Here is a 13865-nt window from a genome sequence, read left to right as displayed (position 1 = left end):
CCACACAAGCTTTCACCCCCTATTTCATCCCTTTTAAGATTTATTTTCGTGATAGAAAGCAAGCCTATGTCCTTCTCCTAGGTCCCATCTATCTTTGTACCAAAATTCATCAAATTTGGTTCAGCTGTTGAGGCGTGAAAACTTACTTAACAGACTAAATTCAGATCTTATCATCAGGCGTACGACTTGTTCCTCCCGTCACGTCTGACGAATTCTGTAACGGCACAGCGCACACGCTGCCAGTTTTGTTAATTATTATCCGTTACATTAATTACTTATTTAAGTTATCTTTTGTTTTATATTTCAATTATTATTATTATTTTCTTCATGCTGTGCTTCAATCTATATCTAATTTTGTAGTCGCAAACTGTTATGTGTTCTTTTTTAGTAATGTAATGTGTGTATACTGTGTTTCATACAGAATAAATGATTTCTATTCTATTCTATTTACTTGATATTATAAAAAAATAAAAAGTCTCATGTGTCAGTAATTTCACCAGCACACTTACCCTTCAAAACCGGAACGCAGTAATGCTCATATTACTGCTTGGTGAAGGAAATAGGTAAGGTAGCAGTACTTGCCTGGACAAACCCTTTCTCAAGGAGCTCTGCTGCTACAAAAATAATCTATGAGTATGGTCCATTAGCTGCCTGTTAATAGGTTGCAGTAAGTGTGGACAAATTACTTTTTTTTTTGACGGGGGGGAAATCTTTATGGATACCCCTGAGCCCAGGGAGAGTCAGGAGTTATGTGGGGACTCTCCCTCCAGACTGGAGGGCCTACCCCACTAAAACCCCCCCGGGTTTCCCTCTCGCCGGTTGAGTCGGCGCCGTGGGATCAGTGAACATTCACCACGACGCCGCCCGGCCGCCCTAGCTTACGCCAGGGCTCCCGCGCCAACGGAGGGGCGAGTCGGTTGTCCTCCGACCCGCCCCCCAGACGAGTGAGGCCGTGCAATGCAGACTCCGGAGTCCCTGTCCAGAGACCGGTGGTCTCACTAGGGGATCAGGCGAGCAGCGAACTGCCTTCGCCTTCTCCCCGTACGTCTGCGCCGGAGCGGGTGCGCGTCGGCCGCGTCCTCGCGCACCCGCTCCGCGGCCTCCTTTTGCGACATAACCTCTGCGCAAAAGGAAGCCACCGCCTCCCAGGACTCCTCGCTATCGAGCATGGCGGCAACCACGCTCGGCAGCGAGAGGTCCTGCCCTACAGTCCCCGTTAGAGTGCGGCGCTGCTCATCCCACCGGCTGCACACCTCTAGGGTGTGCTGCGCGGGTGGACAAATTACCTACCCCCGCCCCTTCCTCACCGCTCTCCTTACTCATATAAATAGTTGCGAAATCGATAACAAATTTTTTCTACACCGATATAAATCTAGATGTAGCATGACAAACAAATTTCTCTCCACCCGCCATTATACCCATGTTATCTGTCATCGTTTGTGAAATTGAAGCCTTTTTATATGATCTTTTAGTTAGAATGTACTCTCATATCACTTGACTATAGTGACGCAGTTGTAAATCTCTCTGAAGTCTACGCACCCGAGTCCGCTATTTTTAAATCGTCTCTATTGTGTGTAGACAGAGTGTCAGTGGCAGTATTTTGTACTTTTCGTATTCTGCACGTTAATAGTGTAGTCTACTACTTAATATTATGCACATATCATTTGAAGACTGTATTGTTGATTAAACAATTAAGAAAATCATACTAATTTCCATGGTAGTTTTAGTAAGGCAACATATATCGTTAGTGATTTAATGACTGAATGCCATCACTGCAATTCAACTGAAACTCCATGGAGTATATAATCAGAAATAGAGACGAAATAAGTTCCATCCATCCCTGGCAATTCATCAAGCAAATGGGCAAAAATACGAGTATCACTTTTAAATATCAACTCTCAATAGTACAGCGCCAACAACTGACCTGTGTGTACGTCTTCGTATATTCCAAAAATATTCTGTATTTATTGTAATAAAGGTAATATCTCTAACAATAACGTGCTGGTCCATTCGGTGGTGTGGGAAAAGCAGCAAAACATCTAATTACAAAACAAACGGAATCACATTTCATCGTATGTATGTATTTTTTGTATATATGTTACGCGATAAGTCCGGTATTTGTTATTTTCATGATTCTTTTTTGTTGAAAAGAGGGTACCTCCATAGTGGTCCCATTTAATTTTGAAGAAAATCATTCACCTCTATGGATGGCTGTGCACGCATGAAGATTCAATTTTATAAATAGCGCTAAATTTTATTATTATTAGGAACAATTATTTTAATGGCTGATTTTGCTATTCTCCAATTCAAGGCGTTTTTCTCTCTCAATATACTTTGAGTAGTGAGAACCGATTTTTATTATCTCCTGTGTCAAGTCCCGTGTAGTGGCGAACTAGGGGATGAATCCGGGTTTGTTGAATGTAATTCCACGTACTTTTGAGGTCGGTTTTTTATTTAGTACTCTGTACTGAAATTATATTAAATGTATTCTGTGTCTTTTTCCTGTGCAATTAATATTATAAAAAAGAAAAAATATATAATTATGTTACTTTTGCAACTGGTAATGAACTACCGGTTTCGTACGCGGCCGAAGGGATATTACCGTAAGGGAGATATTGTGGGGTACACCTTCGTCATAGATCATGTCAGGACTTATTTGATAATTGGTCTTTGATTTATGATCATGCAAAGTACTGATCAATAGCCTTTGCATACTCAATGAGAATCCGGAGGCATGAATCAAATTCTTACTTAAATAATTTTTATTTCATAATAATGTCACATAACTGCCTCGGTGGCCGAACGGTTACCATGCTGGAATGCCACGCAGAGGTCCTGGGTTGGATTCCCTGGCCGGGAGAAATATTTGTAAATCCTACATTTATTTCCACGGAAGAAAAAAAACAGTGGAAGCACCATAAGCCTCGATTACTATCAGAACCGATGTCAAACAAAATGGTAAACCCTATGAAATCTTGATAATGATTAGTCATAGTTTCTAATTTAAAATTGACGACACCCGTCAATTGTTTCGAATTCGAGCTGGCCAATCGGAGCGCAGTTGTCACAGTAATGTGGCAGAATAGTTTTCAAACAAATTAAATGACATTTCGTCTCTATTTCTGGTTATATACTCGATAGTTTCAGATGACGTCAAGTGGAAACATTCCCGGCTCGCTTCACTTGCCTACCCGCCCTTTACGATTCCACGAAACCGTCTATCATACTAGTTTTATTGAATATTGCAAAAAATTTTATAGCATCATTTTTATATATTACATATCATGGTACGTGATAGATGGCTTCTATTTGTAGGGGAATAGAGTATACATTTCCCTTTTTTAGATAGATTCGTAGAGTCGATAGAGAGTAGATTCAGTTTCAAATGGACCAAAGATATGTATGGGATCAAAATAAAACACTTATTCGAAGCTCAGTTGAAACGAGCTCAAATGACGGGACGGACAAGTCGTGCGCCTGATGATAAGATAAGATAAGATAAATTTATTTCAATATGACTTAATCTAATACAATTATAATGAAAACAATGTAATTGAAGATAAAATATTAAAATAGACAGTAATAAACCAAAAAAAAATCTAAATTATATAAAATAATCATGGTAAAATTAAACATTTTACTCTTAGTGCCTAATAGTGCAATTGCGATGCCTAAACTAAGTACATGTGTACCTGTATTTTAGGCATAATAGTGCATTTTTCATAACAAAGCTTAAAAAAAATAAAGATTTTATAAATTTAACGAATAAAAGATAAGTAGTTATAAGTCGTTACAATTTATAAAAGATAAGTAGTTAAACATTACTTATTATATAAATATAAATTATGAAATAACTTCCAACAAGTCCTCGGTATCATTGTAGGTTTTACTCTTAAGCCAAAATTTGACGGTCTTTTTACATTCAGTTTTATTCATATGAAAATAATGCAAAGTAGAATTTATTTTAAAATAAAGGAATGTAAAAATATAATAATAAGCTACTCGCCTGTCCATAACGTTGCAGTGCCACTCAGAGCTTTAAATCATGAAGATCTGAGTGGCAATCCACTGCGCTCGTTACCCTGAGACATAAGTTGACGACGCCCATGTGCCTGTAATTTCACCCCTTATATAGGTAAGGTGGCAGTACTTCCCTGGACGAACTCTTTCACAAGGAGCTTTACTGCGACTAAACTGCGTTTATTGCTCAAACTGCCTCCGTGGCCGAACGGTTACCATGCTGGACCGCCACGCAGAATTTCCTGGTTCGATTCCCGAGCCGAGAGAAATATTTGTATGGCCTACATTTATTTGTCTCGTGAGTTTGGGTGTAATTTGTGGTTGTCTGTGTATGTGTCCATAGCACCCGCAATACAGGGTTTCCCTGGTGCGGATTTATGAGTATGTGACCTCCTTACATCATCATCCCACCTTTTTATCGCCTTTCTCCGGTTCCTAGCCACTCGTATTTAATTTAATTTTTGAATTTCCATAGTTCTATTGCCTCGCATTCTGATTTTGTTTCCGTTCCATCGCCACTCCCAGCCCGATTGCGGCAGCGAACACGTCTTCTCTTCTTATTTTTTTTTGAACAGTTTACCAGTTATTAAAAATCTCTTGTACGATAAACATTTTAAAGATCATAAATATTGTTAAAACTGGAATGAATATTTATAAAATTGGATTTATTACCGCTAATTCCTTACCCTTTTGAACTCTGAACTTCAAACTTACTACGTAAGAGGCTGCGGAGGTAACTATACTACTCTCCCGACAACCTTATAATCAACAGAACTCCACCAACGCCAGTAGCGCCGTCATACTTATACATTGTCGGCCGTTCGCCCAACTAGTATGGGTATCAGCGAGTGGGTAGGTCGACGGGGTGCGCGGGGTGCGGGGGCAGTGACTCCGTACGATGCGGTGTGCGGGGTACGGGAGGCGGTTACGTCGTCCGGTGTTAGAGTAGTTACACACGTGCGCTTGCATCGATGCAATCGCCTATAAATCCCAAGTGTAGCGTTGCAATTGCTGCTAAAACTACTTCCCTGGACGAACTCTTACACAAGGATATATTGGTGGACGTAAAATTATTATTATTTTATTTATTTTAAATGCAAGTCATAACAATACACGTTCCATTAGGTTAGTACTTATTGCTATGACACCCCGCAGGGGTATGGCACTTAGTCGCCACATTTTGGCTTACATTATTGTTCACACATTACAAAATATAATAATAAAAGTACAATTTCGATTAAAATAACATGTCAATTATCCATCATGAGCCTTCGTCAAATACCTAACGCAACATAACAACATAATTTAACCAAAAACTACGCAAGATTGTCAATTTAAAATCCATTTAAGTTATAATAGCACTTGTCAATTAGTAACACTTTTAATTTTTTTGTGAAATTTTTGTAATTTGTCTCACATCTTAGGTATTCGGGTAGTTTATTGTGAATCTTTATCGCATTATAATACGGACTATTCTAATAGATGCTTAATGTACTTTGCGGAAGGCTTAATATATTCTTATATCTAGACGGTCTTATAGAAGTGGATGCAGCACTAATGAATAGTTCACTATTTTTTCTAATAAATTTAGCCATTTCAAATATGTACATAGACGGTAGGGTTAATATTTGTAATTTTTTAAAAAGTGGTCAACAAGATCCATCTGTTTAATATTCGTGATGTACACACGTACACACTTTTTTTGTAGAATAAAGAGATCATTCACCTGGGCACTGTTTCCCCATAGCATCAAGCCGTAATTTAACCATGCAAACGCATACCCGTAATAGGCTGATAGAGCTGTTTTTTAAAATTTATTTAATTAAATTAAATTAATCCTGAGGGTGATTGCTTAATGGTAACGACGATAGTATATAAGGTGTTAATTTAAAATTTAAAAGGCATTAAAAAATCTATTCTTTCTATTCCAGATCCAACAAACTAAAGTCCTTCTGGTTCAGTATATCAGACGAGTCTCTGCCATCGTTAGACTTCCTCTCCGCTGCTTTATTATCGGCTGAATACGAACGGGCTTTGGGACGGGCGTTGGCGATGCCGGAGTGCCGGCTGATACCTTTCTTTGGCGCTTTCTTAAGGGAATTAAGGTAACTATTTCCTTTTTTGATGAATGGTTAGTATCACCTTTGTATAGGCAGCGGCCTTTTCTTTGCATAGGTTTGTAATATTTCGATATCTCCATTGAACACTACGCCATTTTAATTTTTGGATCTGTTTTTATTTTTGTTTCTAAATTTTTTTTGCTCACGCTCAAAAGAAATTCATGGACGTTTGTATTCTACCCATGCTCACCTACGGCGCACAAACCTGGTCACTGACAGCACGGCAAAAGTTCAAACTTGGGGTCTGCCAACGAGCTATGGAGCGCAGCATCCTGGGAATTAAATTGTCAGACCCAATTAGGAACAGTGATCTGCGCTCCAAAACACGATTCGTAGATGTGGGCCAACTAGCCGGTAAACTAAAACGAGACTGGGCGGGTCACGTCTGTCGCATGTCAGACGAGTCGTTGGCGAAGGGTACCACAGAATGGATCCCCGAAGATAGAAAGGCCAAGGCGTCGATTCCTAAAGGACTGGACCTCAGTGGCGCAAAATAGAGAGGTGTGCAGAGAGGGGAGGGCGGCCTTTGCTCAGCAGTGGGACTGCACAGGCTCATAAAAAAAATTAACAATGTTTTTTTTCAGAATTTAATTATAAGTTTCTTTTTTTTTCACAAAATTCGGGGAGCTTAACTAAATTAGTAAATATTAATGCAAAGTCATCTTTATATTGAATAACAAATGAATGTGGCACTGGGGAGCGCACCGTGGGTTTCTACGATACGACGTCGTACCGTGCGTCGTATGGTCGTGACACGTTGCGATGTGGTATCGTGAATGTTTACGTTGCTCGTCGTTGATTTCCACGATATGATGTCGCAATGTGAAACGATGCCGCATCATGTGTAAGAGCTCTAACATGAAATTCATGTAAAAGCATAAGCCATCATTATCAAACCGCCCTCGTATATGTTATGATATTATTGTTTAACGGCAGTCTTATTTATATCCAACTTTAACCACAGGCTACAATTACTAACATACCCCGTTGGGGTGTAGTAAATTAATGATTTCGAATAATTTACAAAAACAGAACATAAACTAACGGTCTTAAAATGGACACGTTATGTTATTGAAGAGTTGCGTTTATAACTCCTTTTAAATCATCTTATAGGAGAGTACATGAAGTCTCTCACGCTGTAGTAGCACCCATTTATCAGAAGAGACTTTAATTTAGTTTTGATTATGTTGTCATTTTCTTTTATATTAAGGAAGTCTGGTATTTTATTATAAATTAATATACGTCTATAGACCGTACTTTCTCTCAACATTTCTAATTACGGAGTCAGTAGTTTTTTTTTTGTATGTATACTTTTTTGTTGAAAAGAGGGTGTGTATTAGTGCCATTTACTACCACCACCATAACATCAAATTCTCCGAGCTCGCCTCAAAAGCCGTAAAAGTTTCCTGCGCACCACAAACGAGTGACCATCTAACTGTCACTAGATGTGCATTGTGGAAACGGAAAAATCCCGCACCACCTGGTTTCATCGTACCTCAAGAGCAACTACCACCAGGTTGCGACATGCGGTGGCCAGTGTGGAGTGTCCTTAACCGCTCACGCGATGCGCTCCTCCTACCGCAAAATGTCGGGTATTTGGTTTCGCAAATTAGTTTAAATACAAGTTTTTATAAATAAAAATTATTATTCTGCATTGCTAAATAAATACCCTTCGTACTACCAACAAAAACATCTCAAATAAAATGCAGTAATACATACACCGCAAATCCTGCACTTAAAAAGCACTAATGAAATTTTTAGTGTCGTGGATAAATATGATAATATTCCGTTTGAGTGGTTCTAACGTTTACCATGAAATTACTCCTTAATGTATAGTTTATAAACATTTATATTCAGGGTAAACTTAAAAAACGCTACTTACGGTATATTTTCAATAAATAAACACCGAAATCACCAGCCCAAACAATTACACACACGATTGTCGTGACGTATTTTTGAAGTTGTTTATTTTTTTAAATGACAGACCCAGGCATTAAAAACTTTATGGTTTGCTAGAGTAGTTACCGAAATAGCAATTAATATTAGTCCTTTTACCTGTTATAACTTCGATATCCGATAAATCGGTATAAAATCATCACCGGCACCTCTAGGTGTGGTATGCGTCCATGGCTGCATGTATCGCGTGAGCGGTTATATCGCCTTCGCACTCAGGTAGGACGCTGCAGAGACACGATGTGTAAATGGGGTTTCAAGCGTACTAGTCAAACCCAATGTGACTGCAGTGCCCCAACGCAGTCCATGCAGCACTTGCTGTTGTGCCCCTTGTGTCCTAATACATGTACGAGGGAAGATCTCTACGCGGTTACGGACAGCGCAGTCAAAATAGCAACGTACTATTCAGGGCCAATATAGTCCTATAATAAAAGAAGTATTGACACGATAAGAAAAAAGAAGAAGGGGGCTTTACATTTTAAGAAAATATTGGGTAAGGGTGGCAAACTAGGGGATGAATGAGGTTTCGCTCACTTTCCGGTAATCGATTTCAATGAAACAAATAGATGTAGTTAATTCAATGAATTTTCGAGGTCTTTTTTTTATAGAAATTTTTGTAATGTTTCTTTTTAATTAAAATACTTTGAATATAGGATTTAACTTATGTTTTTTTATATATATAATATCGAGTGATTTGACGAAAAGGTCGTGCGTCTGATGGTAAGCTACCACGCGTGTCCATAACAGTTACAGTGCCACTCAGAGCTTCAAATAGCAAAGTTCTGTGGGGCACTGCCACTGCGCCCGTCCCCCTGAGACATAAGTTGACAAGTCCCATGTGCCTGTGATTTCACAATCACCCTTCAAAACCGGAACACAGTAATGCTGACATTACTGCTTGACGGCAGAAATAGGTAAGGTGGCAGGTGGTGCTCTTTTAAATATAATTTCAATGTGTTTAACATTTACAATATTTATTTCAAATGTCTTAGATTGAGATTACCTGCAAGGGCTAAACGGGTCGGATTCCGATTCTTGTTATCCAAGTACGCAGAAGTTGTATAATGAGAAAAAGCTATTGTTTGACAATAGTTTTAAACCTCGTTAATGGCAAATTTTGTATTTCAACCGGAATCTCATTATAGAAGCGTATACATTTCCTCTTAAATAAATTTGCGACTTTGTGAAGTTGACTGTCGAGAACAGCTAGTTTATTTTTATTCCTCGTATTAATGTTATGTCTGTCACTATTTAATATAATCTTAGTACAGAGTACTAAAAAAACCGACCTCAAAAGTACGTGGAACTACATATAATTACCAAGTTTTATTGAAATCGGTTACCAGAAAGTGCGCAAACCCGGATTCATCCCCTAGTTCACGACTATACGGAACTTGATACAGGAGATAATAAAAATCGGTTCTCACTACTCAAAGTAATAATAATAATAATAATAATAACGCACACACTCAACATAGCCCCGCACTAGGGAAACCCTGTGTCGCGGGTGCCATGGACACATACATAGACAAATACAAATTACACCCAAACTCACGAGAGAAATAAATGTAGGCCATACAAATATTTCTCCCGGCCCGGGAATCGAACCTAGGACCTCTGCGTGGCAGTCCGGCATGGTAACCGTTCGGCCACGGAGGCAGTTAAAAGTATAGGTATACTGAGAGTAAAACGCCTTGAATTGGAGAATAGCAAAATCAGCCATTAAAATAATTGCTCCTTACAATAAAATTTATGCGCTATTTATAAAAATGAATCCTCATGTGTTAACAGCCACCCTTAGAGATGGATGATTTTCTTCAAAATTAAATGAGATCTCTATGGAGGTACCCTCTTTTCAACAAAAAAAGAATCATGTAAATCGATTCACAAACACCGGAGTTATCGCGTAACATACATACAAAAAAAAACATACAGTCGAATTGAGAACCTCCTCCTTTTTTTGAAGTCGGTTAGTAATCGTTTCGCCTATTTTTCGTCGAGGGTTAATACTTGTAAGTGATGTCATCACAGAAATTCCAACCCCGACTAAATCCTATTTCCATTGAAATTTACGGACGGAACTCTCAAGTAATATCAAATTTGTGCAAACAATTTTCGTGTGTAGGACCACTTAGCCGCGTGTAGTGTGTACGGGGCTTAATTAAAAAATAACATACGGTGAAATGCACTCCAGTGAACTCGTTGGGTGATTAATATTTATTCAGAGTTGTTATTACCGCATTTTTAGATGGTCATTATCATCCTATTTAACAGCTGTTATTTTTTTATATCCTTTGTGAAATTATTCCACTAGTTCGTTTATAATAATCACATAATAATAATAACGCACATATTCATAACCCCGACCTAGGGAAACCCTGTATGACACACACATAGACTTGCACGAATTACATCCGAAGCCATTAGATAAATAAAAGAAGGCTAAATAAATATTTCTCCTACCACGGAGGCAGTTGCTGTTGAGTATACTTTGCTTCGAATTAGCGAGAGCTCATCAATAATGGCACCGATAACTATCATTGCATACTATACAATTTAATGAAGAACTTCAGAGTCCATATAGAAACGAAGAGTCTTCGATGTTATTATTATTTTTTAACACAACACTCATAGCCCCTAGGGAAATCCTGTACCGCGGGTGCTTTTATTTCCCCGATATTTCGGAACGGTTACACACTCACGCAGACTGACACTAACCACTGGATCGAGTTGCATAGCCCCCGGGTACTGTCGCCAGAAAGTCACTACATACCATGGTTGGTACGAGAAGCCATCGAGATCACGAAGTACAAAACCGTGATGATGGTTTTAAACTGTCCAGTGCATGGAATCCGGTCCTTAATGCGTGCTAATGAAAACTAAAACACCTCGAGTTCAGTTTCGCGTGTGGATACAGTGAGTGTGGTTTGTGTGAAAAAAGTGAGTGACAATGGTAACGCCACAAATCGCGATGAAGGTCGTCGACAGCGCAAGAGGGTAGACAGATATGTCTGCTCTTGAAGCTAATAAAAAGAAGTCATACCGTGCTAAGAAACCTGAAATTAGTGGTAATCATTTAGTGAATAACCACGAAAGCCTTAAAATCTATATAACCACAAATTACACCCAAACTCACGAGAGAAACAAATGCAGGAAAATATAAAAAGGAAGTGGTTCTCAATTAGACGGTATTTTTTTGTATGTGAGTTACGCGATCACTCAGCATTTTGTGAACTGGTTTTGATGATTATTTTTTTGTTGGAAAGAGGGTATCTCCTAATTGATCCCATTTAAATTTGAAGAAAATATTCCACCTCTAAGGGTAGCAAACTAGGGGATGAATCCGGTTTCGCGCAGTTTCCGGTAACCGATTTCAATATAACTTGGGAAATAGATGTTCCACGAACTTTTGAGGTCGGTTTTTTTATAAAAACGTTACAATTATTAGCTGCTCAATTCGTTCCTCTTTTTTTACCGACTTCAAAATAGGAGGAGATTCTCAATTCGTCTGTATTCGTCGATGATTTTTTACTAGTTACAAAGGGTACCTCGGTAGTGGTAGAATTTAATATTCCCCCTCTAAGGGTGGCAAAGTAGGGGATAAATCCGGCTTATTGAATTTCACCCACGTTCCGTTAACCGGTTTCAATAAAACTTGGCATATAGGTGTAATTGTAATGAAAATAAAATGTTATGAAGACCTAGAGCCATCGAGTATGTAACCAGAAATAGAGACAAAATAAGGGCCATCCATCCATAGCATCTCATCAGGCGAATGGACCTTATATCACTTTTAAATATCAACTCTCGTTTGCGCTGAAATCACATATTAGAAAACTGAAATAGTACAAAGTCAAAGTCAAAGTCAAAGATTATTTATTCCATAGGTAAAATAAATTTACACTTGAAAACGTCACATTTAAGCTACTGCTCGTTCACTACGCTGAACTCCCTGAGAAGAACGAGCAAGAAACTCTAGGGATTGCTCTTTTCAAATAAACTTAAATGCTATGGAATACACTTTGAATCTAATTTGTGTGGATTCTGGAGCCATGTCGTCTTTCCATACATCTTTATCTAACACGTAGTCTTCAATTTTGTATAATGATTTTTCGATCAAAATATTTTTAATGTAGTTTTTAAACTTAGGAAATGATAAACTTAATATGTGCTCCGGAATCTTATTGTAAAAACGTATACAGTTCCCCATAAAAGAGTTGTTTACCTTGATACAGCGCCAACAACTGACCTGTGTGTACGTTTCCGTATATTCCAAATATATTCTGTATTTATTGTAATAAAGATAATATCTCTAACAATTGGGGGCTGTCCCATTCGGTGATGTGGGAAAAACAGCAAAACGTCTAATTACAAAACAAACGGAATCACATTTCATTGGTAACTAAATATTTTTCAATTTTCGTCCATTACAGCAAAGGTCAAGTTAAACTGGTCGATTCGAAGTGAAACAATTGACGACACCCGTCAATTTGTTTCGAATTCAGGCTGGCCAATCGGAGCGCACTGTAATGCAAACAAATGACATTTCGTCTCTATTCCTAGTTACTCGATGCCTAGAGCTGAATAACCGAACACAGCCGCGCCATGGGGATCTATCATCTCTATACGGATTAATACAAAAGTCCAGTTATTTGAACCGTATTGAATGTTAAGCTGGGCTAAACCAAATTGTTAAATATAACGCGCAGTTAAGTGATACTAGAGATTAAAGTGTGTTTGTTGCGCTTAAATTGCTTCCCCCAACAGGTATCGCTACATTTTTGTATTTACAATTCATCCCGTAACCAAATTGGAATGTCTTAAATAACACGGCGAAAGATAAGATGAGATGAGATAGAAACCTTATTCACTTTCACGAAAACAATATTTACTAAGACCATCAAAATTGTTATTGTATAATTGAACTTTGTTGTTTTTTTTATGATATCAAGTGACGGGACGAACAAGTCGTCTGCCTGGTGGTAAGCGACATGCCTGTCCATAACAGTTGCAGCTTTAAATCGCAAAGATCTGAGGGGCACTGCCACTGCGACCGTCACACTGAGATATAAGTTGACAAGTCCCATATGCCTATAATACTCACCAGCATCCTAAACACGTTCGTCGCCTAATAGAATTTTCAAAAATGTTCAAAATATGACTGTTTGTTGTCTCATTGGTATACGTATACAATTTTTTTCGCGATATTTCATTATTTGTCTCTAGTTTGAGATTATATTTAGTGCCGGGCATTTTAAACCGATCGCAATGCCGGGCAGAGTATGTACACGTAATGTTGGATCGATGTTTAACTGACGTAAGTACGTCTTTCATTTGAGATGACATTTCACATTAACCATTTTTTTGCTTAGTTTGTAACTTTTAAATCCAATTTGAAAATAAAGTAGTTTTTTTTTTAATTCAAAACATATATGCTTTTTCCTCTTAGTCTAGAAAAGTACGTTGCCATCAAAAATTCTAAAAACCAAGTGGCAACAGCAGTTCATCAGGTCTACGCCGGTCATGTTATATGGCTAAATACGTAGCGTTTGCCACCTGCGGCGTGAACGAGCATCGGAAAGTTAACCCCCCATGGACCAATAGGTAGATGAGATGCCAGTCATTTTGACCCACCATGGCGATGAACGTGTTAAGAGCGCGTATTATATATAATTCAGATTCGCCATTAATGTACGTGAAAACGTACTATATAACTATACTATACAACTATACTATACAACTATACTATACAACGTACTATATAACTATACT

General features: G+C 38.3%; 1 protein-coding gene across 1 annotated transcript in view; it reads left to right on the top strand.

Moving 5' to 3' along the window:
- The window catches only part of LOC113234591 (1-phosphatidylinositol 4,5-bisphosphate phosphodiesterase epsilon-1-like), a 125593-nt gene that overhangs the window by 25800 nt on the left and 85928 nt on the right, over window positions 1–13865 (top strand). Inside the window, exon 2 of the mRNA XM_026469945.1 lies at window positions 5952–6125. Within this exon, the coding sequence (XP_026325730.1) occupies window positions 5952–6125 (174 nt within the window). The remainder of the gene's footprint in view (window positions 1–5951; window positions 6126–13865) is intronic.

The sequence above is a fragment of the Hyposmocoma kahamanoa genome, unplaced genomic scaffold, assembly GCF_003589595.1.
Source record: "Hyposmocoma kahamanoa isolate Upper Pololo Valley unplaced genomic scaffold, ASM358959v1 85, whole genome shotgun sequence".
Classification (NCBI taxonomy): Eukaryota; Metazoa; Arthropoda; class Insecta; order Lepidoptera; family Cosmopterigidae; genus Hyposmocoma; species Hyposmocoma kahamanoa.
The sequence above is the reverse complement of the archived record's forward strand: the minus strand, read 5'-3'. Positions and strand labels throughout refer to the sequence as shown.